This window comes from Thalassophryne amazonica, chromosome 21 (genome assembly GCF_902500255.1).
Source record: "Thalassophryne amazonica chromosome 21, fThaAma1.1, whole genome shotgun sequence".
NCBI classification, from domain to species: Eukaryota; Metazoa; Chordata; class Actinopteri; order Batrachoidiformes; family Batrachoididae; genus Thalassophryne; species Thalassophryne amazonica.
In genome coordinates, this window is record NC_047123.1 from 9,336,644 (window position 1) to 9,364,430 (window position 27,787).

Here is a 27,787-nt window from a genome sequence, read left to right on the forward strand (position 1 = left end):
ATTGACGATGTAATGACAGCCATCTCCCCAGTGCCTTTACCTGACATGCAGCCCCATATCAATGACTGTGGAAATTTACATGTTCTCTTCAGGCAGTCATCTTTAGAAATCTCATTGGAACGGCACCAAACAAAAGTTCCAGCATCATCACCTTGCCCAATGCAGATTTGAGATTCATCACTGAATATGACTTTCATCCAGTCATCCACAGTCCACGATTGCTTTTCCTTAGCCCATTGTAACCTTGTTTTTTTCTGTTTAGGTGTTAATGATGGCTTTCGTTTAGCTTTTCTGTATGTAAATCCCATTTCCTTTAGGCGGTTTCTTACAGTTCGGTCGCAGACGTTGACTCCAGTTTCCTCCCATTTGTTCCTCATTTGTTTTGTTGTGCATTTTCGATTTTTGAGACATATTGCTTTAAGTTTTCTGTCTTGATGCTTTGATGTCTTCCTTGGTCTACCAGTATGTTTGCCTTTAACAACCTTCCCATGTTGTTTGTATTTGGTCCAGAGTTTAGACACAGCTGACTGTGAACAACCAACATCTTTTGCAACATTGCGTGATGATTTACTCTCTTTTAAGAGTTTGATAATCCTCTCCTTTGTTTCAGTTGACGTCTCTCGTGTTGGAGCCATGATTCATGTCAGTCCACTTGGTGCAACAGCTCTCCAAGGTGTGATCACTCCTTTTTAGATGCAGACTAACGAGCAGATCTGATTTGATGCAGGTGTTAGTTTTGGGGATGAACATTTACAGGGTGATTCCATAATTTATTCCTCAGAATTGAGTGAGTCCATATTTTTTCCCTCTGCTTGGTCTAAAAAAGTAACCATTACTGACTGCCACAATTATTTTTCCTGATTTCTTATAGTGTTTCTTAAAGCCAGAAAGTTGCCATTTGAAATGACTTTAGTTTTGTGTCATATCTGTGATCTGCTTTTTTTTCTACAAAATGAAACAACTGAATGAACATCCTCTGAGGCCGGTGATTCCATAATTATTGCCAGGGGTTGTATATCGTGCTCCAAGTCCAGTACATTATGGTCTGTGTATTTAAATGTTCTCAGTTCTAGTTTTCCATGATCAGCAATCCTGTAAGTTATATCCTTCTTGTCTCCAGATGTAGATGATGTAGTAGATGAATAGGTTGCTCTGGTCTGTGTCATGGTGTTGTGATGTGTTTGTGTCCTCATACCTTATTGGTCGTATTTGTCCAGTTCCTCGATGTTCCTGATTACCATAACCTTCGCTTGTTCTGGTGTTCCGTTCAGTTTGATGAATGTTTTGCAGTTGGATGTCCATGTCTGTTGAATTTTTCCCTGCTTTTTTAAGAGACGAGCTTTCCTGGCGATGTCTGCGTTTCTTTTGGTCAGATGTTCATTGATGAATATGTTTGTTCCTTTGAGTTTCCATCCCTGTTTTAACAATGCCATTTTATGTTTTCTGTTGACAAACCTCATTATAACAGCTCGCTTGTCTCCATCCTCTCTCCTGGGCAGGGGGTGGCACGCTTCAATGTTATTACAGTCCATTTGAATACCTTTAGATTGCAGGAAGTCAGCCACCTGTTGTTCCACTGAGCTGGCCTCCTGCTCACTGGCCTCCCCTCCGCTGTCTTCTGACACCGCCTGTGCGTAGGATCGAGGTTTAATATGAATTCCTGTAATAATAACGTCGTTCATCCTTGTGTATTGTTCCAACTCCGCAACACGGTTCTCCAGGTACACCAGACGCCGGTCTTTCTCGGCATTCTGGATCCGGAGAGCCTTCACTTCTTCCACCAGCTCCATAATGGATTTCTGCTGCATTTTAACAACAGAGATTTCCTCAGACAAAAAGTCCAGGGACCTCTTGATATCATCTCCCTCCTCCGCCGTCAGTGCCATCTTCGGACCCATGGTCAGATAAATCCGCGCTGGCACCTCGGTAAAGCCGCGCCGGTGGTACTGCGCTGGCGCCTCGGGCTTCAGGTGGAGCCGCGGTGTCAGCGCACATCCACCGGCGCTGAAGCCAAGAGTAACGAGGCTGTTTGTTTTAAAAATGTAAGGAATAGAAAGTACAGATACTTGTGTGAAAATGTAATGAGTAGAAGTCAGAAGTAGGCAGAAAAATAAGTAAAGGAGTAAAGTATAGATACCTAAAAAGTGTACTTAAGTACAGTAACGAAGTATTTGTACTTCGTTACTTGACACCTCTGGTAATGATGAATGAGAGGCAACGCGACGTGCAAATGAGAAAAAACAAAACAAAACTGTGGTGACGTGTGTGTGTGTTGCTCTGCAAGGAAACCTGAGAGGAGGAACCAGTCCGCTAAGTGCTTTGTACTCACAACAAAGCCACTGACTGCAAATCTCGTTGGCGTAGAGCGTATTTTAGTGCCACGCACACATACCGAATGACTGTATGATGAAACCAGACTCTCAGTTTGTAGCGGCGTGTTTTCATAAATGAAGCGCTTTAGCAACTTGCATATTCTTCTCTGCAGGACTTTCAGCTCCGCATGGATTTTTAAGGGCGAAGCCCCAAAGCAATTTCAGTGAAATACGTTTAATGTTCCTGCGAACCACTCGGAAACATAACAAGGGAGTACTACGGTGATTAGATGGTTCATATTAAAGCGTCACCACTCCTAATCAGCTGCATTGCATTTGTTACATCTGCAAAGATAATTCCAATGAACAATTAACTGATATTTTAACCGTGTAAACAAACCAGAGGAGGAAACGTTCTGTCTTGTAAATACTTGTAATGGTTATTGCGAGTACAATGTAATAACACACAAGAGGTAATGAGAGGGTGCATGTGTTTTATATTCTCCCAGTAGCTTCAGGAAAGGCTTCTTGTCACATCAACACCAAATATCCTCAACCCTGTGTGTGTGTGTGAGAGATGACCTTTCACGGATATATTGGTACTGGCATTATTTTTGCTGATTTTTGCTAACCAATGCAGAAAAACACTGGCTGTTGAAATTGGTGCCATTATGTAGTTTGTCCAGCAGAGGGTGCTCCAATGGCATTATTTGCAATGCTGTCAAGTATGGCTGGGACCCCCATCACCACTTTGTCACATTAGCTACAACAGACAGGGTTAAAGCGACCACCGTTAAACAGAGTGAGTGTTTTACAGTGAAAAAATAAATAAAATAAGTGGTTGCTCTACCACCAGCTAGGCAGAGCCAAAATAGACAAGAAGTCTATTTTATTAAAATGCTGGGAGATGTGATGTGCTGCTATATAAATAAATTGACGTCAACTGCCAATCTGAGTTAAGGTATCGTGATAACAGTGTGACGTACATTAGCTAGTTGTTGGTTATATTTATTTATAACTACGTTCATGCTTAAACTGTAAAACAATTCTATTTTACATTTCCTTATCATAAGGGTTTGATAATAAAATGTTTAGAATCATTGTCATTTTTTATGCATATTTTGGCTGATATAGCCGTATCATACATTTTTTACTCCCCAATATTGATATGATATCAGCCTCCCAAAAAATCCATATAGCTTCTGCTTTAACCCTCTGGGGTCCAAGGGCATTTTTTGGACAGTTCACTCACCTGGCATAAATGTTTTATTATTGCTGTTAACAGCTCTCCCTGCATCCCACAATCAAGTTTTATGTCTCTTTTTTCAGGACAACCTGTTCTTTCATAATATATGCTTTTGTTGTGTTTTATAAGTGTAATAAAGGTATACAATCAAAAATAACATAGGAAAAAGTAAAGCGAAAAATAATTTTCCACACATTTACTCAAAACACACAGCAAACTATAATAAATAACTGTTTTGACACTTTATAAAGGTAATTTGAGGTCTTGTGTGAAAGACTGTACAACAAAAAGGTTCAAACAAACAAATGCACATTTTGAACAATATATACAAAATAGTCTATGCGTTTATGCTCCAGTCTGAGGAGCGGCCCCTCTCCCTCACCCCATTGATATGGTAAACAGTGCTTTACGCCAGAGGGAGAGAGACACAGAGTAATCCAGTAACATTCAAATGCAAACTAGTGGAGCAATCCTGATAGTTACACACTCTTTGTTTGAGCACGTGAGATTGTCATGCGAGGCTCTGTCTGCTTTCACTTTCGCTGTGCGTAATGGTGCAGGGCGCATTGGTTGAGTTAGGGGCTATTCAAATGAGCAAACTAGTAAGATATCACTCCTGAAAACGATCTTTGGTTTATCACGTGAGGTAAATCTGCCCTACGATTGGATTTTGGAAAATCATGTGACGGTGAATCAATTCCGATTGGACACTCACATTCTGCACGTCATCACACAGCTTCTATGAGGAGTACAAAGATGGCAGATGGTGGATCGAAAGTCCGCGGAGTTAGCTTTTCAGCAAAAGAGAAAGTAAGTTTCTATCTCATATCATTAAAAAATTATTTATAATTTAGTAAAGCTTGGTCCCAGCCATCGTATACGACGGTGTTGGCCCCAGAGGGTTAATATACATCAAGACAAGTCAGGTTCAGGAGCACGTCCTGATTTTTGATGGTCCAAAAAAATCTGTCCAACAACTTCATAAGCTCTCGCCTGATGGCTCTCGATCTCAAAGGCACAGGAGATCAGCATTAATTAAATTTTATTCAATGAAAATGCTCACATTCTCACTTAATATGAAATAAACAATGTAGTTGTCTATATAGCCAATAATCACTATATTATTGTTTGCTGTTCCATGTCCATGGCAGCTATACTGTATGGCCTACAGTTTGTTCCATTGTAGTAAAAATTGTGTTATAAATCATTTTTCCTGTAGATGGCAGTAATCTCTAATAAGATGTTAAATGAGGCTTCAAATAGTGAAGCTTTTGGTGAAGCAATTGGCTGGGAGATACAGAACAAAGAACGCAGAATGGTGACGTATCAATTGTTAATATAAAATCTTCCGAGAGATGCAATGAGGACACACACCATGAGCGGTTTTGTAAGTACGCGACTGCCTGTACTTTTGACCTTTGTCCACAGGAGTATCCCGAAGATTCCAGATGAAAGCCAAAGAACAAGCGACACTATCCCAAAACGTAAGCAGGAGAAATACAATGGCATCATCCACATATAGTCAAGTAGCGTGTTAATGATGGAAAGAAAATAAAGATTTTGTACGCTTAATTTATAAAATTGCTCTTGTTTAGTGCATACAATTTAGTAGTGTACCAGTGTTCACCACCACTTTATCTACCGATACTGGAAGCACAACCTCTTACCAGCAGTACAACACTTCATTCCCTCGCTTACTGCATAACGCAGAAAAGGAAAAATAATTCAATATTCTATGCTGCTGAAAGCAACACTTGGCTCACTGGTGCTGGTTCTTCCAGCCCATCGGTTCCCTCTGAGGTCGGGGTGAAGGAGGAATGAGAAAGAGACAGACAAAGGGTGATGAGCAGCAGAATGAATTGAGAAGAGCACAAATTCATCGGGGAGTGTTCAGTGCACATCTACAGTCTCCTCTTTGTCGATCCTTCACAGGATCTCCCCTGTGCACATCACACTTCTTCTGGTTGGGAGGGGTTACGTGCGCAGCAGTATCAACCCAACACAAACAGGGAGATTTACCAAAGCACATCTTTAAATCTGCACAAACTAAAATGTTTGCATGCGTAGTTATGTGCACCTTTGACCTAAATGTCACGAGTTGAAACCGAACAATAGAGATGCTATTGTAGTGTGGATTTTCAGTTTTGCTACAAGAGGTTTAACAAAATATATCACATTTATCATATATTAATTGGAGCCATTTTTATACACAGTCCATAAGTAATTGGACAAACTATACATAAGAATTCTTTTCTTTGTACAAGTCAGGGGATGGATATATGAACATTTCCAAGTTGCTTAATATGCCCTGGACTTCATTTAAATACAAACAGTATGGCACTCTACAGTAAAACTGTCTGGACGAGGCAGTCGGGCAATTCTGTAATAATGGAATTACAATGATTGCAAAATCTGGCCACATTTTATTACCTCCACCAACGAAGTTGTGTGTCTGTTTGTTCGTTGTGAACAGCCTGGAGCCCACAGTTTTTCATATTTCATTATGAAATTTTTACTGAGGATTTATATCCTGATAAGCAAGAACTGATTCAATGTTGAACGAATTTTCAGAAATTCATAACTCTGTCAAAAAAGATCAAATTTCTTTCATATCTGACAGTGTGATGTAGGATGGTATCCTTTAACGACTGACAAAGTTTGATCTGGATCTAATCCGGATTACAAATTTTGTGGCCATTTAAATTTCACATTGAAAACATCATTTACTGTACAACCCCAATTCCAATGAAGTTGGGACGGTTTGTAAAATGTAAATAAAAACAGAATACAATGATCTGCAAATCCTCTTCAACCTATATTCAATTGAATACATCACAAAGACAAGATAGTTAATGTTCAAACTGATAGATTTCTTTGTTTTTGTGCAAATATTTGCTCATTTAGAAATGGAGGACTGCAACACGTTTCAAAAAAGTTGGGACGGGGCAACAAAAGACTGGGAAAGTTGATGAATGCTCAAAGAACATCTAATTGGAAACAAGTGAGTGTCATGATGTATAAAAGGAGCATCCCCAAAAGGCTCAGCCATTCACAAGCAAAGACGGGGTGAGCATCACCACTTTGTGAACAACTGCGTTAAAAAAAAAATAGTCCAACAGTTTAAGAACAATGTTTCTCAACATTCAATTGCAAGGAATTTAGGGATTCCATCATCTACAGTGCACAATATAATCAGAAGATTCAGCGAATCGGGAGTACTTTCTACACGTAAGCGGAAAACGTGTTGCAGGGATCCATTTAAAAATGAGCAAATATTAGCAAAAACAAAGTTTATCACTTTGAACATTAAATATCTTGTGTCTGTGGTGTATTCAATTGAATATATGTTGAAGAGGATTTGCAAATCATTGTATTCTGTTTTTATTTATATTTTACACAACGCCCCAACTTCATTGGAATTGGGGTTGTATATTTTGTATTATATCTTAATCAAACGTGCCCCAAACACACTCATATTTGAAAGTGAGGTGCAGACTGGCACTCACTATCACCTGACATTTGTGGACATTTGAATTTAATATTGAAAAGCCTGTTTGATGAATATTTGGCATTATATCTCAATCAAAGTGCCTCAATCACTCTTTTTTTTCTGTTATGGATTTACAAACACCACCAAAACTGGACGGCGGTTCCAGTTTTATGCCCGTTTGTCTTCCAGGTATCAGTCGGAAACCAAGTGGCAAAAAGCAGTGACAAATTGTGCATAACAGAGGTAACCAATGTTCTGTGAAAATTATCTTAAGAAGAAACCAAAAAAGTTGAAAGCCCCCTTCCCCCCCAAAACCTGACAACACCACAAAAAAGCTTTGATTCAAGTGCATGAACTAAATACATCCTCCTGACATTTGATCACATCTAATTTAACTTATGAAAAGCCACTTCTAACAGGAGTTTGACCTTGAAATTTTTTCCAAGGTAAAAATTTCAGAAACTAGTGTTGGCGGAGGTTTGCGCTCTATGAGTGCAGTGCTCTAGTCTTACTATTAAATCTGATCTGACTGCAATCCTGTGACAGTAGAATTACCCAGTTCTCAAAAACTGGAATAAATGCGCAAGAAAGGTACTCATGAGGGAAGCCACCAAGTCCTCCAGAACAACTCAAAATGTGTGTATAACGCTATTTTGTGTCTGCTGCATCAACAGTTATATAGCTTCATGGTGGAGTGACCTAGAGAAGGAATTTCTTAAGAAAAGCTGGAGTTTGCAAGAAGCCACATGGGAGACACAAGCCTAGATTTGATCCATTTTCTTGTATGAAAATCCTTCTCTGTTCCACTCTAACATGAAGCCATATTAACTGGTGATGCAACAGGTACAAGCTGCATTCTGCACAGTTTCTCAAACAACATCCACAGAGGTTTACAATAACCTTCAGGGTTGTTATGGGTGTCTTGGTGGCTTCCCTCACTAGTCTTTTTTTTTTTCTGAGAGCTACCTACTCCAGGCAGATTTACCAAACAGTACCACACTGTTTGGATTTATTAATGATTGATGGAAATAAATAACATAAATAACAAATAAATAACAGCTGTGGCAGTCTGACATATGACCTCATTTACCTTGACCTTCACACTAATGATTGACCTCTGGCTGACCATATCAGAGTAATTCTATAATCCACATAAGTGCGTGCTAAATTTTGCTCAAGCTTGTTGTGCTTTGCCAAAATTAACATTTTTTAAAGGCAATTTTGGGGTCAACATTCATTGACATTTGGTAGTTTGGTAGAAATCACCAGAAGGATCTGAAAGGAGAAGGCCAACAAACAACCTTGACCCCAGTGATTGCACCCACCTCCATATGTGTGCCAAATCACAATGCAAATCAGAGTGAAAAACTAAAATTTTGACCTTCGACCGCAATGACAGACTTCATCCACATATCAAGCTTGGTGAAAATGACCTCAGAGAAGTAAGGAAACAGACAGCAAGAAAAAACAAAAACTTGACCTTTGACCCCACTGATGTTGATCTTTGCCAACACAAAACCACTTAAGGGTGATTCTTTAACTACGGGCACTATTGGCCTTGTAAACGTAATTTCCACCACACCATTGCCTTACAATATAAAGCGCCTTGGGGCAACTGTTTGTTGTGATTTGGCGCTATATACATGTGCTCTGATGTCACTGTTTATCTCCACAGAAACTACCCAAACAATCTTTCATACAGTGTTGTGGTGGAAATTACAGCAATAGTGTGGGACAACTACATTTTGTTTAAAAAAAAAATCACAACAGTTGTATGACATTGAATACCCCAATTATGTTTTGATTATTTTACTGATATTTTATTCAGAGATATTTTAAAACATTAGAAAAAACTTTTTTACCATTCATTTTTATCATTGAAGATCAAAAGTCTGGGTGTGGGACAAGCACAAAACGGCAATATTTGCATATAATGATGCTGAAAAAAGGTGAAAAAGTCATCATAGACTACTAGAACAAATTTCTTAACACACTTTCATTGTAAAGATAACTATAAAAGTGTGAAATTTTCCCCTTTTTTCTGTTTTTCATACAATATGATCAAAGGACATAAGTGCCCGTAGTCTAAGAATCACCCTTAAGGGCAATTCTGGGGTCAACTGACCAGCGCACAGTAAGATTTGTGGAGCCGCGGAACAAACCAAACGATTCTCAAATGATGGCATGAGCAAGTCACTGTCCAAATACTTATGAACCTGATTATTCAACAAGAAGCTCCGCTATATTGATCTGGAAAAGAATTGGTCATCATCATGCAGGAGCGGGTATAACACGTTCATCAACACATCCTTAATGACAGCAGCGCAGCATAAAAAGTTGTAACCATGGAGACGTGTTGCTTCCAGCACAGTGAGGGGAACCACTATATAAATAATGTAAGTGAAAACATCGGGCGTGGAAGGCTTTTTTTCCGCATGTCACTAATGGATGGAAGTCGGCTCGTGCTGGTGGAGCAGCTCGCTGCTGGGTGATTTCCCTGGAGGTCGGCCCACACCGAGAGCAGAACCGCACAGTTGAATTACTGTCTCCAAACTCCATTATTTCCCACACTCAAGAAGACTTTTTCCCCCATGAAAAAAAAAACCCTAGAGAAAATAATGTCGTAGATCTCTGCCAGTTTTCCAGGAATGGCAGTGGCTGTTGTTTTCCCCGTCTCATGTGATCCAGATCCTTCAAACGAGAACAGTAGTAACACGCAAACCCAAACCCCAAAGCAGAAGCTCTGAACTGACATCTGGAGACACTTTGCAAGCGTGTGCCCCAAATATGCAGTAATGGTCCACGTCACATTAGGCCCCGTGTCCATATGAAAAACCACGAGGAGCTGCCTAGAGAGAGGAAAGAAAAAAACAAAAAAACCAACAACAACAAAAAAAACCAAAACAAAACAAAAAACACACACCGAACCCACTGTCTCTGACCGGAGCTTTTCAGAAAGGTGCTATGATGTCACTGCAGCGCCTCATCAGGCAACCAATCAGACAGCGGAAAACTTTTGACCCTCACGGAAAGAGTGAGGTTTGTTTTTGCTGTTTCTGTCAACAATTGGCTTATTTGCCACACAAAATCTACCCCAATAGAGACAAAAAACTAATCTGTAATTGCAAATTGGACAGTCGCTATGTTCCCACTGAGGGTGAGTACTTTTGAGTTGCTGTACATTATAAGCTAATGATAGCTGTTTGCTGTCATAGAAACAAGTCCAAGACCTTATTCCCTCTCTCGGGAAAATGCTGAAACTCCTGGGATGAAGTATTTCTGGGCACGCTCCAGTTCTTTTCTGCCAGGGAAAAAGGCAACCGTTTAACAGAATATTAACTATGAAGCTACAAACTTTTTCTCCTTTATTCCATGTACTGTTGTATTTACATCTTTTACAGCGAGTGAACATGCATGATAGAGACCTGATTTGTTATGCTAAACACAGACTGACTATATACTGGACAAATCCTCTGTGACATCACCTACAGGTATCTGGAGAGTCGCTTTGAAGCTCAAATCTGACAGAGTTTGATGTCGCTATGTTAGCAGTGCCCAATTCTGCCTAACTCCCAGCGAGCCCATAAATGGGTAAAGAAGTGAAATGTGGGTAAGACTGGCATAACCTGGGTGGGACCAATGAAACACATCCACCATCTCGGTTACCAAGCAAGCTAAGGTCAACAGGCTTGATTAACGCATATTTTTGCGGAGTGGGTGGTGGCTCTCATAATGGGTAGCTTGGGCACAGGTGGTAAAAGCTAAGATTGCCATATTCGTGGCACCATAAGTGCAGCTAAAGTTACCTAGCTATCAATACCTGCTAATTAATTCCAGTGGTACCAACATATTTTCTATCCTATTCTATTCTATACAAATACTAACATTTCATTCAACAGAAATACTGGAGTACAGACTTCTTAGATGGTTAGCCAGTATTATTAAGCACAGAGAAAGCCATATTACCTCAGATATTTGAAGTAAAATGCTCAGACATGACAAACCTAGTCAAGCTACCTGCTAGCAGACAGCCGCCACTACCAGTAGCCATATGCACCTGGCACACGATATGCCAAAGTCACTAAACCATAATTACTGACAACTTTACAGCTCAAAATAGCATAATTCAATTCAATTTCATTTCATTTTATTCATATTTAGCCAAATCACAACACACGCTGTCTCAAGGTGCTTCACAAGGGTAAGGTCTAATCTTACCAACACCCCTCCAGGGCAAGCATGCAGACAATGGTAAGGAAAATGCCTTCTTAAACTGATTAGTTGCATAAAATCCCACCTACACACAATTGTTACAAAGAGGAGAACTTCTTTTTGTACCAGGGTATAAATTTGCTTAAAGTTTGGGCATTTTAACATGGGCTTCTATGGGGATTGACTCACTTTTGAAGCCATTCACACCAACTTTGCAAAAATTTTATTAATGGCCATCTATGTATTGAGTGAAGTATTTTAGGCTTAATGTTATTCTTTACCTCTAGGAGTGCTTAAACACCCCCCCCCCCCCCCCCCCAGAAATATCCAGTTAGTAAGGTGAAAAGGCCACATCAAGTATAAATAATAAGTTAAGTGTTTACTGACTAACTATGAATAGACAAAGGCATACAAGAACTATTAAGTGGGAATTTCAGTCCCCATTCCCACAGGACAACAGGAGAAACACAAGACGGTGGTTATTCAGCAGTTTGGCTGCCCAGCCCACTGCAGAGGTTAATGCTCCTTTTGTTTCTCAATGTATGCAAAAGATGTGACCATGAGCCGTGACAACACGCTGCTGCTCTGGAAATGAGCCTGACCTTCCTGTTGCACCGCCCTCGTCTGATCCTTATACCTCGACTCCACTTTGCCTCTTCACATGCAGCTATTTTACATAGTGCCATGCAACGGCCTCCAGGGGCAGAGAGCTGAGAACAGGATGTGAATTCATTCGTGGCTGACAAACCTGCTGAGAGGAATCCGTGCTGCTGTGCAAGTTGCCCCGACTTGTCTGTTCTAGTTATTTCCTGCTTGATTTCCCTTACAGGGAAATTCCAGGTTCATCCACATTCCAGCTTTGGTAGAAATCAGTCAAAAGACCAGGGAGGAGTCGGCCAACAAAGAAACAGACATGACCTTGACCCCCAGTGATTGAGCTTACTTGGACATTTGCCAAATTTTGGCCTTTGACCCCAAGGATGGTGACCTTTGTCAAAACAAACCCTTCAACTTTCATCTGTATTGCAAGTTTGGAGGAAATCAGCCAAAAGACCAGGTAGGAGCAGAGCAACCAGCACACAGACAGACATGACCTTGAACCTACTGATTAATATTTAGCAAAACTGACGTCTCCTGGGCCATTCTGGAAGCGACCCACATGTGTGTGTCAAGTCTGGTACAAACTGGACTTAAAACACACAAATCTAACCCCAGTGACCTCAACCACAGTGGTTGATCTTTGGCAAAGTGGATCTCACCATTGTCAGAGCCCACGTACATATTGTGCCAAATGGCAGTCAAACTTTTTGACCTTTGACCCCCAATAGCTTTAAACTCAATGATTGACCTTTGGCAAACTGGACTACTCAGGCACCCTCCTAAAGTACTGGAACACTTGATATTTCACACATTTTAATTTGTTTATCCCATTTCAAATACAAAAAATATCTTCCTTAGACTCAAACTGAAAGTAAATCTCTACAACTTGATATAAATTAATAAAAAAAAATCTAAAAGCCAAGATGATGGGTTGCATAAGTAATCAGCCCCTTTGGTATAATACCTGTAAATCAGTTTTATTGACAGTTTTCTTCAGACAAATCAGGGGATGGATACATTTACATTTCCAATTTTTAATGCTAATCAGTTATGAAGAAATACAAACACTATGGCACTCTATGGTAAATCTGTGTGGAGTAGACAGTTCTCAAAAACTGAGTGACTGTGCAAGAAGGAGAAGAGTGAGGGAAGCCACCAAGACACCCAGACAACCCAGTAGAAGTTACAGGCATAGTGCATGTTTTGCATTTTGTATCACCAGTTATACAGCTTCATGATGAAGTGGTATAGTGGAGGATTTTCTTAAAAAGAAAACCTGAAAGTTCAGCTCTAATTAGCCAGAAGGTACATCTGAGATGCAAGCCTAGATTTGATGTTTTGGTGAAAGAAAACCCTCCGCCTACATGTATTATACGAAAGCGCTGCATAATTATGCAACCAATCATCTTGGGTTTTATGTTTTTAATTAAATTCATATCAAGTTGTAGAGATTTGTTTTTAGATTGAGTTTAAGGAAGATCATTTCAGAAATTTTAAATTTTTTTGTATTTGGAATAGTATAACCAAATACTCCAATACTGTGGCAAGATGTGCAAAAATTGGAGTCATTAAAGGGATATATATATATATATATATATATATATATATATATACATACACATATACACACACACACCAAGACCTTTGCCAAAAGGAACCCTTCAAACATCATCCACATACCTTATGTGGTGAAAATTGACCAAAGGATGAGGGAGGAGACGGGCAGCGAGCAAACAAACACACAATCTTGGCTCAAATTACCCGGTATTTAAAGTCAAATGTCAAGCTGACTTTGTGGCCCTTTAAGACTTTCTGGTTATTTTTATGATGCAGAGGAGAACAGTGTTTGCTTTAAATTCTGAATCTACCATGTTGTTCCCGTTGAACAAATTCACTTATATCAGATTCCTCTATAAGGACACTGTCAGCAAACACCCTTTATAAGGTGGACTCTTCGAATAACTGCGGAGTCCTTCGTGCTTCAGTGCAACCCGTGTCCTCTCTGTGAGGTAAAGAAAGCTTTAAGTGATCTAAATCCTTCTGAACTCGTTTTCTTGACCTGTAACAAGCAGCCAAGCACACAGAGCAAACCCGAGGGAGGATCAACAACTTAGCAGCAAGCCACTGGACTCAAAAACCCTGCAGCCGGCGGGAAATCCCACGATGAGTTCAGGAAGACTCAGTCATCTGAAGCACAGCAGCTTCAACACCCACTGAGCAAAGCTGCCACGCCCACCCGGTTTGGCTCTCAGGTCTAACTTATTTCTAGAGTGAGACATGTTCAGTGACTTCTAAATGAGTCATTTTTCACTCTTTTTTTAAAAATTTAAGCGTGGAATGTAGCATTCATAATCATATGTTCAGCAATCAACAAGCAATAAATGTGCTTTCGTAAGTTGAAAATGAGACCTTTGTATCTACATGGGAACAGGACGACTCGTGTATAGGCCGAAAGGCTGCACACCCAAATTGGTATAGTAGTCCATAGGAGATATTAATCATAGGCAGTTCTACAGTAACGGAATTACAATCAGACAACATTTTTTAATGCTAAGCTAAAATATGGACAGATTCTGTTCCCATTGTAATTCTGTTACCATAGAATGGCCCTTATGTCATCGTTCACACTGCGCGTGGCAAAGACAGAATAAAAGAAGGTGGAATCAGCTGGTCTCACTACTGTCTTGTAAACTTTCTCATTCCCCACCTCTCCAGAGTCTATCTCCACCTCTCCAGACTTGTCTCAAGCTGCTCTCTCTTACTACAGACCACAATGTCATCTGCAAACATCATACTCCATGGAGACTCCTGTCTGATCTCATCTGTTAACCTGTTAATACCCTCTGCAAATAAGAAACGCTCACAGCCAATCCTTTCGCAAACTTGAAAGTGGTCGGTGCACATCCTTTGTGTAATCCTACCTCCATCTTGAATGCATCCGTTCCTACTGTGCATCTCACAGCTGTCACACTGTCCTTGTACAACCATCACATTCTTCTCTGCCACTCCAGACCTCCTCATGATACCATAACTCTTAGCAGCCTGTCATCAACTTTCTCTAAGTCCACAAAAACACACCACCTTCTGTCCTCCATTAGCACTTACAGCGTAAACATTGCACACTTCACACACACACACACACACACACACACACACACACACACACACACACACACACACACACACACACAAGGTATATACATATACACACACATCTTGGCATGAAACCATATTGCTGCTCACAGATCTTTGCTTCTTTCTAAACCTATCTTCTGCCACTCTTTCTCATAACTTCAGGCTCTGGCTGTTCAACCTTATGCTGATTGATAGTATCAGAATGCTCTATGACGTACACCCAGATCACTTAATGTTATAAACTGGATTTGACCTGTAGTCTATCTGATAAAAACAAGTACTTCATATCTGTCTGGGACAAACATGGAGGCACCTGATGGAACATTCAGTTATTGCTTATGACGCTGACACAAGCAAGTTCATCACAAAGTTTAGATATGATACATACTGCTTGAACAAACAACGCAATCACATCATCCATTTACCACGCCAATGCACCAGTTTGCACCCAATCACATAGTCCCACTGATACAAAATGGCAGAGCAAGACCGCCCACCTGGGGGTAGGTCGATTTCAGGAATAAGAGCAGCTGAGCCCTAAGATGGGGGCTCTTCTGTTGCAACGGTGCATGTGACGTTTGCTCCTGGAAGACCCCAGCACTGCCTTAGTTGACTGTTCTCAGTGCAGGCATCTATCTCAATCGAGAATAGAACAGACCCATCTGTTTTTTTGAGGTCCATCGCTTGTCAGTTATTGAGTTCTGGCTATAGTTGTTGCAGCTTTTTTATTGTTAAAAACTGGCTCCAGTACAGTTCTCCAATTGTCAGGCATCCACTAACTTTACAAGACTTTATTAAACAATCTGGTTAGATATCCACTGCCAACTCTCATCATTTTCATACCTTCACTAGAAGGTCATCAGGACCAACTGCCTTTCCACTCTTTATCCTCTTCACATCATCTGTTTACTAATCTGCTGCCCTTCATGATTCACTCTCTCCTTTTCATCCATCTTTCTCTCCTCTCTCATTTTCTTCATTCAGTAGTTACTCAAAATTCTGCCTCCACCTTCTCTTGTACTTGTCAGTACATTTCCATCAGTATCCTTTATCACACTAACCTGCTCTGTCCCCACTGCCAAAGAAGCAAAAACATAAGGGCACTTATGTCCTTTGATCATATTGTATGAAAAACAGAAAAAAGGAGAAATTTCACACTGTTATAGTCATCTTTACAATGAAAGTATGTTAAGAAATTTGTTCTCGTAGTCTATGATGACTTTTTCACCTTTTTTCAGCATCATTATATGCAAATATTGCCGTTTTGTGCTTGTCCCACACCCAGACTTTTGATCTTCAATGATAAAAATGAATGGTAAAGAAATGTTTTTTCTAATGTTTTAAAATATCTCTGAATAAAATATCAGTAAAATAATCAAAACATAATTGGGGTGTGTGGAGAGAATAATATGCTGTTTTGCCCCTGTCTTAAAATAACCCTAATGATGTATTTGTTATTATTACACTAATTGCACGAATTTGTTTTTATATCCACTAACGACTGGGAGTGAAGCATGCTGGGGTCAGTCTGAACTGGGAGTGAAGAGATGTTTTTGCAAGAGGAAAGAACTTTCTGATGCCTGTTGATTAAAGGAATTATGTGCGCCAGGGAGTTTGAGATGGCCACTCACCCTCCCTTCGCGCACACACTAGAAAAGAGGGGCCAGAGCCATGCTTTGATAGAGTCTGCTGCGGGTTTACGTACGAACGCCCAGCCGGTTGACAAGCGCACTCTGCCGAAGGTGTTGGCTCTCCACCTTAAAGGCGTCACGGTAAGAGAGAAAGAGATATTTTATGCGCTGCAACCACTTGTGCTTGATGTAACTGCTTTTGTGGGGAATAAATATACGCCTGTTTGTTCTAGCAAAACGCAGTCTGTGTGATCATTTCTGTGTGCCGATCTGACCGAACCTTGTTACAAAACATGGGGTATTCAATGTCATACAACTGTTGTGATTTTTTTAAACAAAATGTAGTTGTCCCACACTATTGCCGTAATTTCCACCACAACACTGTAATGTCCCTAAACAGTTTGTATGAAAGATTGTTTGGGTAGTTTCTATGGAGATAAACAGTGACATCAGAGCACATGTATATAGTGCCAAATCACAACAAACAGTTGCCCCAAGGCGCTTTATATTGTAAGGCAATGGTGTGGTGGAAATTACATTTACAAGGCCAATAGTGCCCGTAGTTAAAGAATCACCCATAAAGGGAATTAAGACAGTGGCCAGTAATGGCATTAAGCAATCTACACCCTCACCACTAGATAAGAGTGTATTCTACACACTCATTCATTTGAGAAATAGCACAATGACTAGACTCATCCTGTCAATAGCAGATGTGGAGACTTTGAGTCATGCCTTTGTGTCCTCCAGAATTGAATATTGTAAAGCGTTATTTTTTGGGGATTGCCACTTATTTACTCAGCAGCTTATAATTTCTTCTAGGTTGTTTGAGTGTCTTGGTGGCTTCCCTCACTCTTCTCCTTGGACAGTCACTCACTTTTTGAGAACTGTCTACTCCACACAGATTTACCATAGAGTGCCATACTGTTTGTATTTCTTTGCAATTGCTGCAAATAAAGTCCAAGACGTATTCACTGACTTGGAACTGTTCATGTATCCATCCCCTGACTTGTCTGAAGAAAACAGCCAATAAAACTGATTATTTACAGTTATTATACCAAAGGGGCTGATTACTTATGCAACCCATCATCTTGGCTTTTGGATTTTTAATTAATTTATATCAAGTTGTAGAGATTTTCTTTTCAATTTTTTTTTGTATTCAAAATGGCATAAAGAAATTAAGATCTGTGAAACATCAAATGTTTCCGCACATCCGCACGTCTGTCTCAATGTGCCGAAAAAGTGCTGAAGTCCATGTCTTCCGCAATTCCTGTGCTAGTCAGATGACATACCGGATCAAGACAGCGTCCAGTTTAGAAATGAACAGCACATTTCACTGGTACAGGAGTTTTTTTCATGGAAAGAAAAGCGGAGGAGTTCCGCGCGTCGCGGTGGAGCCGCATGGCGCAAAGCAACGCCGTGATGAAGCCTCACAGGACATGTTGGGGCATGTCCAGCTCATGCTCAATTTCTCGGATAATCACACGACTGAAAAGCAACCAGAAGCCGGCTGAAAGCCACCTGAAAGCCATCCTGTGAGACCAACATGGAGGTGGTTTTGTCCCGCGGCATGAGCGGCACGGTGGGGCAATCCTCCGCTTTTCTTTCCATGAAAAAAACTCCTGTAACAGTGGAATGTGCCGAAAAAGTGCTGATGTCCACGTCTCCTGCCTTTTTGTGAAAGTCAGACGACGTCCCGGATCAACAAAGCCTTCACGTTGGAAATGATCTGGTTGTTTCAGCGGGGTGTCAGCCTATCGATCAGCGCTCGGAGCGCGGCGCGCTCTCAGACGCTGTGGGCCGTCCTTAAAGCGGCAGTAACACTCCTTAATCTGTGTAATCCCCACAAAATCGTCCCTGAAAGCCATATTAATGTTCCGAACGGTGTCCACCTGGAGGTCTCTCACAGTTTCTGGAAAAAAATTGTTCAGACATTTATTCGCAATAAAAAACGACTAGAGGGGTGAACCAGTGCTCACACAAAGCCTGCTCACAGGCGAATGACGCAACCGACAGGCGTGAAAAAACTCACGCATGCGCACGAAGGTTCAATCTTGGCTGATGCAATCACACGTGATTCAAATCCATATGGTTTTTGAAAAAAATAAAAAGGTCGGATACTTTTCTAACAGACCTCGTATTATATTAATGGTTCAGTAATGCTTGATAATGATCAACCACAAAGATAATGTTGTGCATACCACAGCTATGAGCCAAAATACCTCAGTGCTAGTCTGTGCAGTTAAACCATGATGAAAGCCAATACCTTTATCATTGCAAGAGGTTTTATGAAATGGCTCTGGAGCAAATCTCTCTAAACATGAAAAAAAAACAAAAAAAAAAAACAGAGGTCACGGCCAATAGGAGCCAAATCACTACATACATAAAAAAAACATCACAGGAAATAAAACTGATCAACACTGCCAGCAAACGCTCACTGTGGCCAAAAATCAATCATTAGCTGCTGGATTGAACTTATTTCTGATGGTATTATGACAATGTTAAATAACAGGCAACAATGCAAACTGTAATATTTATTCATCTGAACGCGATTCTTACAAGAAAAACAAACTTCAGGTCTACTTTCTTTTCAATAACTGGAAACGAGACTGTTTGACTGTTTCTCCCAGTTTAAATTTGATTTAAAGAAAACCTGTTGCGATTTTCATCGGGAGTGACGAGGATGAACAGGATCAGGAATAAGCATATCAGAGGGACAGTGAAGGTAGGACGGTTTGGAGAAACAGTGACGAGACTGAGGTGGTTTGGACATATGCAGAGGAGGGGACGCGGGGTATATCAGGAGAAGGATGCTGAGGATGGATGTGGTGAAGGATATGCAGGTGGTTGGTGAGACAGGAAGAAGCAGAGGACAGCGTGAGAGGGGGGACAGATGATCTGCTGAACGGGAGCAGCCCAAAGAAGAAGGAAAAAAAAAAAGAGGAAGGAGAAAAAAGAAAATAATCAGTTGTGCAGTACGTAAGAAAACTCAATAAGAAGCAGTGACATGTTTGTAGTCTGACATTTAACTCATTATTTAGTTTTTTTTTTTTTTTAACTTTTGGTCATCATCTCTGATAAATACTTTTTACAGGAAGCAGCTAAAAGTTAAACACAGACTTCACATTTCTGGGAAGATCCCACCCACAGGATCTACAAAAAATTTCCACTGAAGAACAAAGGAAGAGAACCACAAATAAAACTAAAAAAACAAACAAAAAACACTTACTGTTCAAATTTGCACTGTTCATCTTGAGCGACTGCCTGGTTTCGCTGACAGACTGGGAACGTCAAGGTTTCCCAAGCCTGGCTTGAGAAAAATAAAAACTGAAACAGCAACACCCACATCATACGGCCATGTATGTGGAAATGAAATAATTATATTTCTACAGAATACCAGACTACCTGTTGACCAGAAGACAAGCGGGTCCATCCACCCCAGTCAACTTTGGGAAGCAGCAAATGCTACAATTATGTAATTCTCCAAGTTAAAAGATACCATAAGATGATGAATGTGTTAGGCCGTTGTTAACTTTGGTGTGCAACAACAATAAAAAATAAACTGTTTTGTCTGTGTAATATACAGCGTCCGGTGGATAAGGTGCCTGCGTTAAGTGCTAGCTAACTAGTTAAGCTAGCAACCGTGGCAAGATGATGCCCACATGACGACTACTATATGAGCAAATATAGGACAAAATATACAACAGAACACAAACGTTAAGCTGGAACTAACGAACAGACACTGTAGAACAGTTTTGCTAATCAATAGTAGTCGCATAACAATGACACCAAGAGTTTGCAGTAGGAGAGGTGCCCACCAAGTGGAACGGATCTGACACTACAACTGTGATGAAATCGGACATTTTATTCAAATATATGGAGGGGTGGGAGTTAGCATTGATATTGGAAAAAAATTCACAGTGCAATTTTTTTTTTTTTGCCCATACACGTTTGATTTCAGAAATATCTCCATACATGTGAATCCCCTGAAAATGCTGTAGTATATATGCCAGGCCTGTATGTGGCGCTGTAACACTTCCACAAAAAATGAAGAAGACAGGAGCATGCACATAACCGATGTAAGGAGCTAATCAATAACAGCAGAAGACTAGAATGTTTCAAAGCAGCAAACTGAGCAAATAAAGTCTTTTAATCTGATCCGTTTCATCGTTTTCGCCAAATTCATCATCACAGCCTGCGGAAAACTTAACAGAAGATGCTGTTTGGGAATACTTTAGTTCCTTACCGTGGAAACGTCTTATGAATAAACACCGTTTTTAAAGAAGTCCCCCAGTGTTATAATACGGTGCTCCGAGTGCATTTTTCAGCCAGAGCTAAAGGAAACCACCACGAAGAAGAAAAATAACCCACTTTAAAAGATGAAAGTCCTTTCTGCAATTATTTTATTAGAGTCACAGTCCTACATTTATTCACGATCAGTTTTCACTACAGCCATCCGTCGTCTCTTCAGCATTCTGCTTGTGCCGAAAATAAATCCCATTAATGATCCACCCAGAGAAAAAAGTATGTTAAATTACAATGTTAAGAACAATGACAAGCCATTAGTTATGAGCAGCTGAGGTTACAGAGGCAGGGCTCACTCACTCACATTCAACCGCTTTGTCCAATTAATAGGCAAAGCGGGACGCTACGAGACGCAAATCCAGCATTTCAGATTTATCCATTCTAGGACTCATTTTCAAAAAGTATAATTTTTGGCCCCGAAAACAAGCTTTGAGGGAGCCGTCTGTTTTTTTGCTTTTTTTGTTCTTTTTTCTTTCTTTGTAGGGGAGGTGATGGTCTAGTGGTTAAGCATTGGGCATGAGACCAGAGGATCTTTGGTTAAAATCCTAGCCTGACCTTGGGCAAAGTCCTTAATCCCCTAGTTGCTCCTGGTGTGCAGCGAGTGCCTTGTATGGCAGCACCCTGACATCGGGGTGAATGTGAGGCATTACTGTAAAGTGCTTTGAGCGTCTGGTGCAGATGGAAAAGCACAGTCCATTTACCATTCTTCTTCTCTCTAAGCTGAGAATGTGATTTTTTTTTTTTTTTCATGTTTTGGGATGATTTAGTGAGGAATACCGATGCTCCCAAACGGTTACTCAAGTCCAGCCATTGAAACATGAAACAAATCCCTCTTGAATATTTTGGTTCATAAGCTTCTAGGTTCCGTCAGCAGCCTGTAGAGTAACAACTGCAGCCATGAGGACTCAAGTATTACTGCTGCAATATTTGCTGAACAAATGCTGACAACAAATACATGAATGAAGTGCAAACACCGGCTCCTTCACACTCCAGCTGGTTTTAAATTTGACCCCAGTCCCTGGGAGCCTGTTTTCCAAAAGTCCATGACGCAACCGCACAATTCCAGGAGCCAACTACTACAGTATGAGAGAAGGTGCTCAGAGGCATCGGATTGAACTTCATTTCTTTGCTTGTAGATTCCAGTGGAAAGTCCAGCCTCATGGATCAAACCATGACACACAATGGAAGCACATGTGGGGGAAAAGTCCAACAATCACACAAACGTGGAGCAAATTATGCATCACCACCACCACCACCACCCGTGCCAGCTTTGTTCAGTGCACACAAAGAAAGGAAGTAACCATGAAGTCTGACAAGTAGAGCTTCACGACCGTAACCTTTGACCCCCTCTGAGCATCCAGGAACCTGAGCAGATAGTTTCAATTCCCAGTGGGATCACGGAGTGTCTTCCATTGCCTTTCTCAACATCTTTTCCAACCTCCATGTGTGTCCCTCAAGGCTGAGCAGTTTAGGTTCAGGATCCTGCTTAACGCACTTCAATACTCAAGTGCCGTTGAGCAATTGTCCCGTTACTCTCACTTCCAGACCAAATTTTTGTGCACTTCCAGAAGGCTGGTACTGCAGCAGAATTCCAGTACGGTCACAGATTTCTAAAGCTCATCAACCAATCATTAGTGTAACAGCACATGGCAGCTGATAAACACATCTAAAAGGTGCACTGGCACTTGCACGACCTGTGTTGTGCAGGAGAGTAAACTCATCGTTAACGGGTGTAGACTGAACGTGAGAGGGGCGCTGGCGTGTGCAACTGCGCAAAGAGAATTTTTAATGTTTAAATGTTTAAAAGTGGAGTAAAGAAGAAGTGAACAGAGCAAGCGGTCGCGTCAGCGCATCGTAGAGCGCAGCTTGTCTGAAGGTTTAGAACGAGATGGCAAATCTGTCATAAACGTACTTTTACAGCTGCACAGAAGAAGGAAAGAACATGCAACTGTTTTACCAAACCATGACAATATAAACATGATAAATAATTACCTTTTTAGACAGCTCCAAATGCTTTCTCCAGCTCGTTCAGTGTATGCGCACAAACAGCTGCTGCTGCAGCAGTCCTCTGTGATTCCGGAAGTGATTAGAGCTGTTTTCAGCAGCCAATTTGCAGAGAAAATGATTAATCCACCACAAAATAGTTATTTTATATACACAGCGTCCAGCACAGAGCACGTGGTAGCCGGTGGAACAAAGCACGGCATCCACCTGGGAACACAGCGGATGGGATTATCACGACAACATGCGTGCATCAAAGTCGCGCAAGTATCAGGGCACCTTAATTCAGTTCCGTGCCACGGTCAAATCCCCACTGCCAAAAAGGGGCCGGCTTTAGTCCTTTTGGTTCCCTAAACACACCACCACATTATCCCACTAGTAACACCTCATCACTGCCCAGTCATTCGATACGAACAATAAGGACAGCAAACATAAGATACCACAAGAAGCAGGTGCTTTGATGGACACCAGACCTGCTCTGGAAATCACAGAAACAGGTAATCAAGCTTATTTTAAGCTCCAGCAACCAAACACACATGTTCAAAGGTGCCCAAATGACTTCTTTTGAAAATCCATAAATTATATGTGGAGGTTCATGGACCAAGCCCTTTGACATCTCCCTCCTTTTCACTCTGGTCACCACAGCAGGTCAGAGGTGGATCTTCATCTATATCGACAGAAGGTAAATGTGTGAACTACATAAATAGAATTTTATTATGGTTAAATGTGTTCTAGAGAAAATGAACACTAAACCTAAAATAAGAAATGAGCCAAAAAAAAGTTTTGGGATCTGCCCCTTAATCAGATCTGCTCTAAACGTTAGCGGTCATCACCAGGACCCATAGCTCACCCTTTAACCAATTTTAAAGAAAAAAAATCACTGTAAAATACTGCTAACGAACAAACAAACAAACAAGCAACAGACACAGGTGAAAACAGAACCTCCCTGGTGGAAGTGTCCCCCTGAAAAAGAAATTATTCCTAACAAAATGAATGAATAAATAAATAAGACATCTGAGGTTTCTCCCCCTTTTCCTTGTGACTTTATTTAATATGCAAAATTTCAATTTTGATAAAAACCTCAGGCACCTCCTGTGATCTTTAGCACCCCCTCGGGGGCGGGGAGCAATCAGACCCCAGGTTTGGAACCAGGACCCAAGGACTGCCTGTGCCACAAGCAGACAGGAGTGTTCTGTGGCAACGGCCTCATCAGGCCCTCCGTTCACAAGTTTGAGACCCCTGGATACTCTGCACAACACAGCAGCCCTCACTGCTCAGTGTGGTTTCCCATCTTGACAGTTTTGTGACGCTGGTTGAAAAAGCACCTCCAGCTGTCCGGTGGACTCACCTGCGTTATAAAACCCGTCCAGCACCGCCGTCTCACCAAAGTCCAGCTTTCCAAAGTTGACCGGCTCCAGTTTGCAGCCTGTCGCCTCGCAGGCGTCCTTCAGACACTGCAGGGCCATGCTCTCCGCGTTGCTCTGCGGGCTCGCCTCTCCGTTCACCACGTAGGCCACCGTCACCGGCCTGGCTTTCTGCGACTTCCCGGTGCACAGCAAACCTCCGCCGTCCGGAGTGTGGCTACCGTCGGTCGGACCGAGACCTCCGCCGCCGATCACAGAGTCCTGCCAGAAAGTCCCGGCAGCGGGGACACTGGGCAATCCTCCACAATCATCACCGCCGCCAGTTCTGGCGCTTTCGGCGCCGGTGCAAACCCTGAAGCACGGCACCGGTAAGGTGATCCCGTCCTGGATGTGGCTCATGTCGTTTCAAGTGTCACTCACCGTCTTAACGTGCAGCCCGTGACAGTTGTTATCCGGCCTCTCCGCCTCTGCTCCATGGAGAACCAGCGTTACGCACGGAGCCCGTGTGCCGACACGTCGCACCGTTTTCGAGCAGGTAAACAGGAGTTGCAGAACCGGACCTCCGCGCCAATCCGCATGTTTACTGCTGCCACATTCACCGGACACCGCGAGCTGAAGTCACAACGGAACAGCAAGAGGACAAACACAAAGCCAACGCGTGCGCATTCCTTCCGAGCGCCAAATTCAGAGTTCACAAAGTTGCGCAACAACACCGCCGACGTCTGCGCAGCAAAAAAATACTAACAAGTCACCGCTGCAAAAGAGAAAGTGGCGTGCGTAGAATCAGACAGGCTGACTTTCAGACCCTGCCCAGTTTCTACTCTTACCGTCTTGCGCGTACTCACACGAAGTGGGCGGAGACCGGAGCTGTGGGCGTGTTCGCCCAAAACAGCAACAACATCCACCATCAGAGCTTCACTCACATCGCACAGCTCCCTCACGTTTGATCCTGATCTTTGATCTTGATTGCCGACCTTTCATCATAATCACCCATCTCTGATCCAGAAGACTCATCTTCAATCCTAATCTTTGAACTTGATTGCTTAATTTTGACCCTGGTCTTTGATTCTGATTGCTCTTTACTCATCTTTGACCCTGACATACGTAGATCCATTATTGCTGAATTTTGATCCTGATTATTAATCCAGAACGTTATTCTTTGATTCTCCTGATTACTCTTTGATCTAGATTTCTGCCCTTTGATCATAATCATTCATCTTTGATCCAGATGACTCCCCTTTCATCCTTATCTTTGATGCCAATTGCTGAATTTGGACTTTGAGAGATGGTGAAACTTTGCCCCTGATTATTCATATTTGATCCTGAAGTTTGATATGGAGTTTTGATCTTGATAACTGAACTTTGATCATAATCACTCATCTCTGGTCCAGATGACCCATTTTTAATTTGTTTCTTTACTACAAATGGGTTCAATTCTTATCCTGGGATTAGATTCTGATTGCTGAACTTTGATAATGTTTACTCATCTTTGACTCTGGCATAGATCCTTTACTACTGAACTTTGATCCTGTTTATTCATCTTTGACTCTGACATACATCCTTTACTACTGAACTTTGATCCTGTTTACTCATCTTTGACTCTGGCATATATTCTTTACTGTTGAAGTTTGACTGTTAAACTTTGTTTCTCCTTGCTCATCTTTGATCCTATTTTTTGATGCCAATTACTGACCTTTGGTCATGACAGTAGAAACTTTATTGCTGAACTTTAAGTATTTCACAAAGTAATGATATGATGTAATCAAACTTAAGAATTCATGACCCAGATGGATTCGAACATAAGCTGCATTGACATTTTTGGAACAGTCTTTAATCAAACATGAGGAACTTGTTGTTTTCTGCAACTCTTTATCCGTTGTTAGCGCGCCCTCTCCTGGAAAGGCTTTGCTATTACAAATATGAAAGGTATGAAGTGTAAAAGGAGATAAAACAACTAAAATTGTTTACTTATTTTTTCTACCTTTATAGATGATTTTGTTTATATTTTATTATTATTATTATTATTATTATTATTATTATTATTATTATTATTATTTATTATTATTATAAGTATAGTATTGTAGTGATCCGTACTGTTGTGATTGGCTGTTGTAACTTGCATATATGACAAATATGACCTCAGAAATATACAAAATAATCCAACGGACCACCATCAAGAAAGAACAGAAAATTATTCAGAAAGATCCTCCTTAAAAAACTGCAAACACAGAAGGTTTGTGTATATTTCATGTTTAGGCTGTATATACCTTATAAAAGGGAGTGAATAAATAGAGAGCAAAATGAATATAAAAGAATGACCTCCAGTTTGTTAACACAACAACTCAAAAACACCAAATGCCTCCAAATCTCAGATCTTCTTCATTAAAAAGGCATTTAAACAAAGCACCAAATGAATTAATCGACAACAGAACAGTGTCATAAAGCAGCTTCATCATGAACAAAAACATATTAGTTCGTAAATAAGACCACTAAACTAATAAACTGATAAACATTGAAGGTACAATGTTTACTCTTCTGCCACTAGATGTCGCACACGGACCATAGATTTATGTTTACGTGTTACCAACAGAACAACCGTTGGTGTGGCAAAACTGCAAATTCAAACACATCCACATGGCTGTGACAGTTCACTGTGACTGAACATATTTTTAAATATGTGTTTGCCAATTATTATTATTTTTCAGCATTATTCTACATTTGCTAAACAATATTCTATTGTTGTTTTATAATTATGCACGTCTTACCAATACGTACTATTAATCTGACTGTACAAATTATACTATATTATTACAAACAAATGACATGAAAACAACATACCAATGCACACCAGGGGTGGTTCCTGAAAAAAGGTCTGGGGTAGGAGCACACAATATTCAACAAGTCTTAGTGATGGTGTCACTATGACGACATGCAAACTGAATATATGCATAATCATGATTCTAAAACAAAGCTTTTCACCATACTTTTCCTGTATAATTTTAGTTTTTGCTTGGTAACATCATAAAACAAAATCATCAACTTTCAGACTGATATTAAAAATTAAATAGCCTTCAAATATTTCAGTTTACCCACTTGATGGTTGTTGTTTTGGGTGATTATTTCACTGAAATTGACACAATTTATTTCATGTGTTAAATATAATTAACTTCCAATAACATTTTTATGTAGGTAATAAGAAAGCCTGGCTTCATTAAAATATGCTGAAACAGCATGAAAACTGCCTCATTCATAATAACGACAACTTACACGGGGCAGGTATTACTTTTTGGGTACTGAGATAAGATTTTTTTTTCTATCTAACACATGTTAGTGTGCACATTCAAACTCAGACATAAATAAATAGAGAATATTATCAATTTAGTAAAAAAAATAAAAAATTAACACCATTTCCCAGGAGAGGTGGTGCCATCTCGCCCCCTAGTGTCCATCTACTGCTGCTGTTATAGTGTTTGGGCACTGATCATGATAAGGGT

General features: G+C 40.8%; 1 protein-coding gene across 2 annotated transcripts in view; it reads right to left on the reverse strand.

The window, feature by feature from the left end:
- The window catches only part of map3k5 (mitogen-activated protein kinase kinase kinase 5), a 158,308-nt gene extending 133,313 nt beyond the window's left edge, over positions 1-24,995 (reverse strand). For both annotated transcript variants that reach the window (XM_034161719.1, XM_034161718.1), the window contains exon 1: positions 24,278-24,995. In XM_034161719.1, coding sequence (XP_034017610.1) covers positions 24,278-24,692 — 415 coding nt within the window. In that variant the 5' untranslated portion in view covers positions 24,693-24,995. The remainder of the gene's footprint in view (positions 1-24,277) is intronic.
- Positions 24,996-27,787: the final 2,792 nt, after the last annotated feature.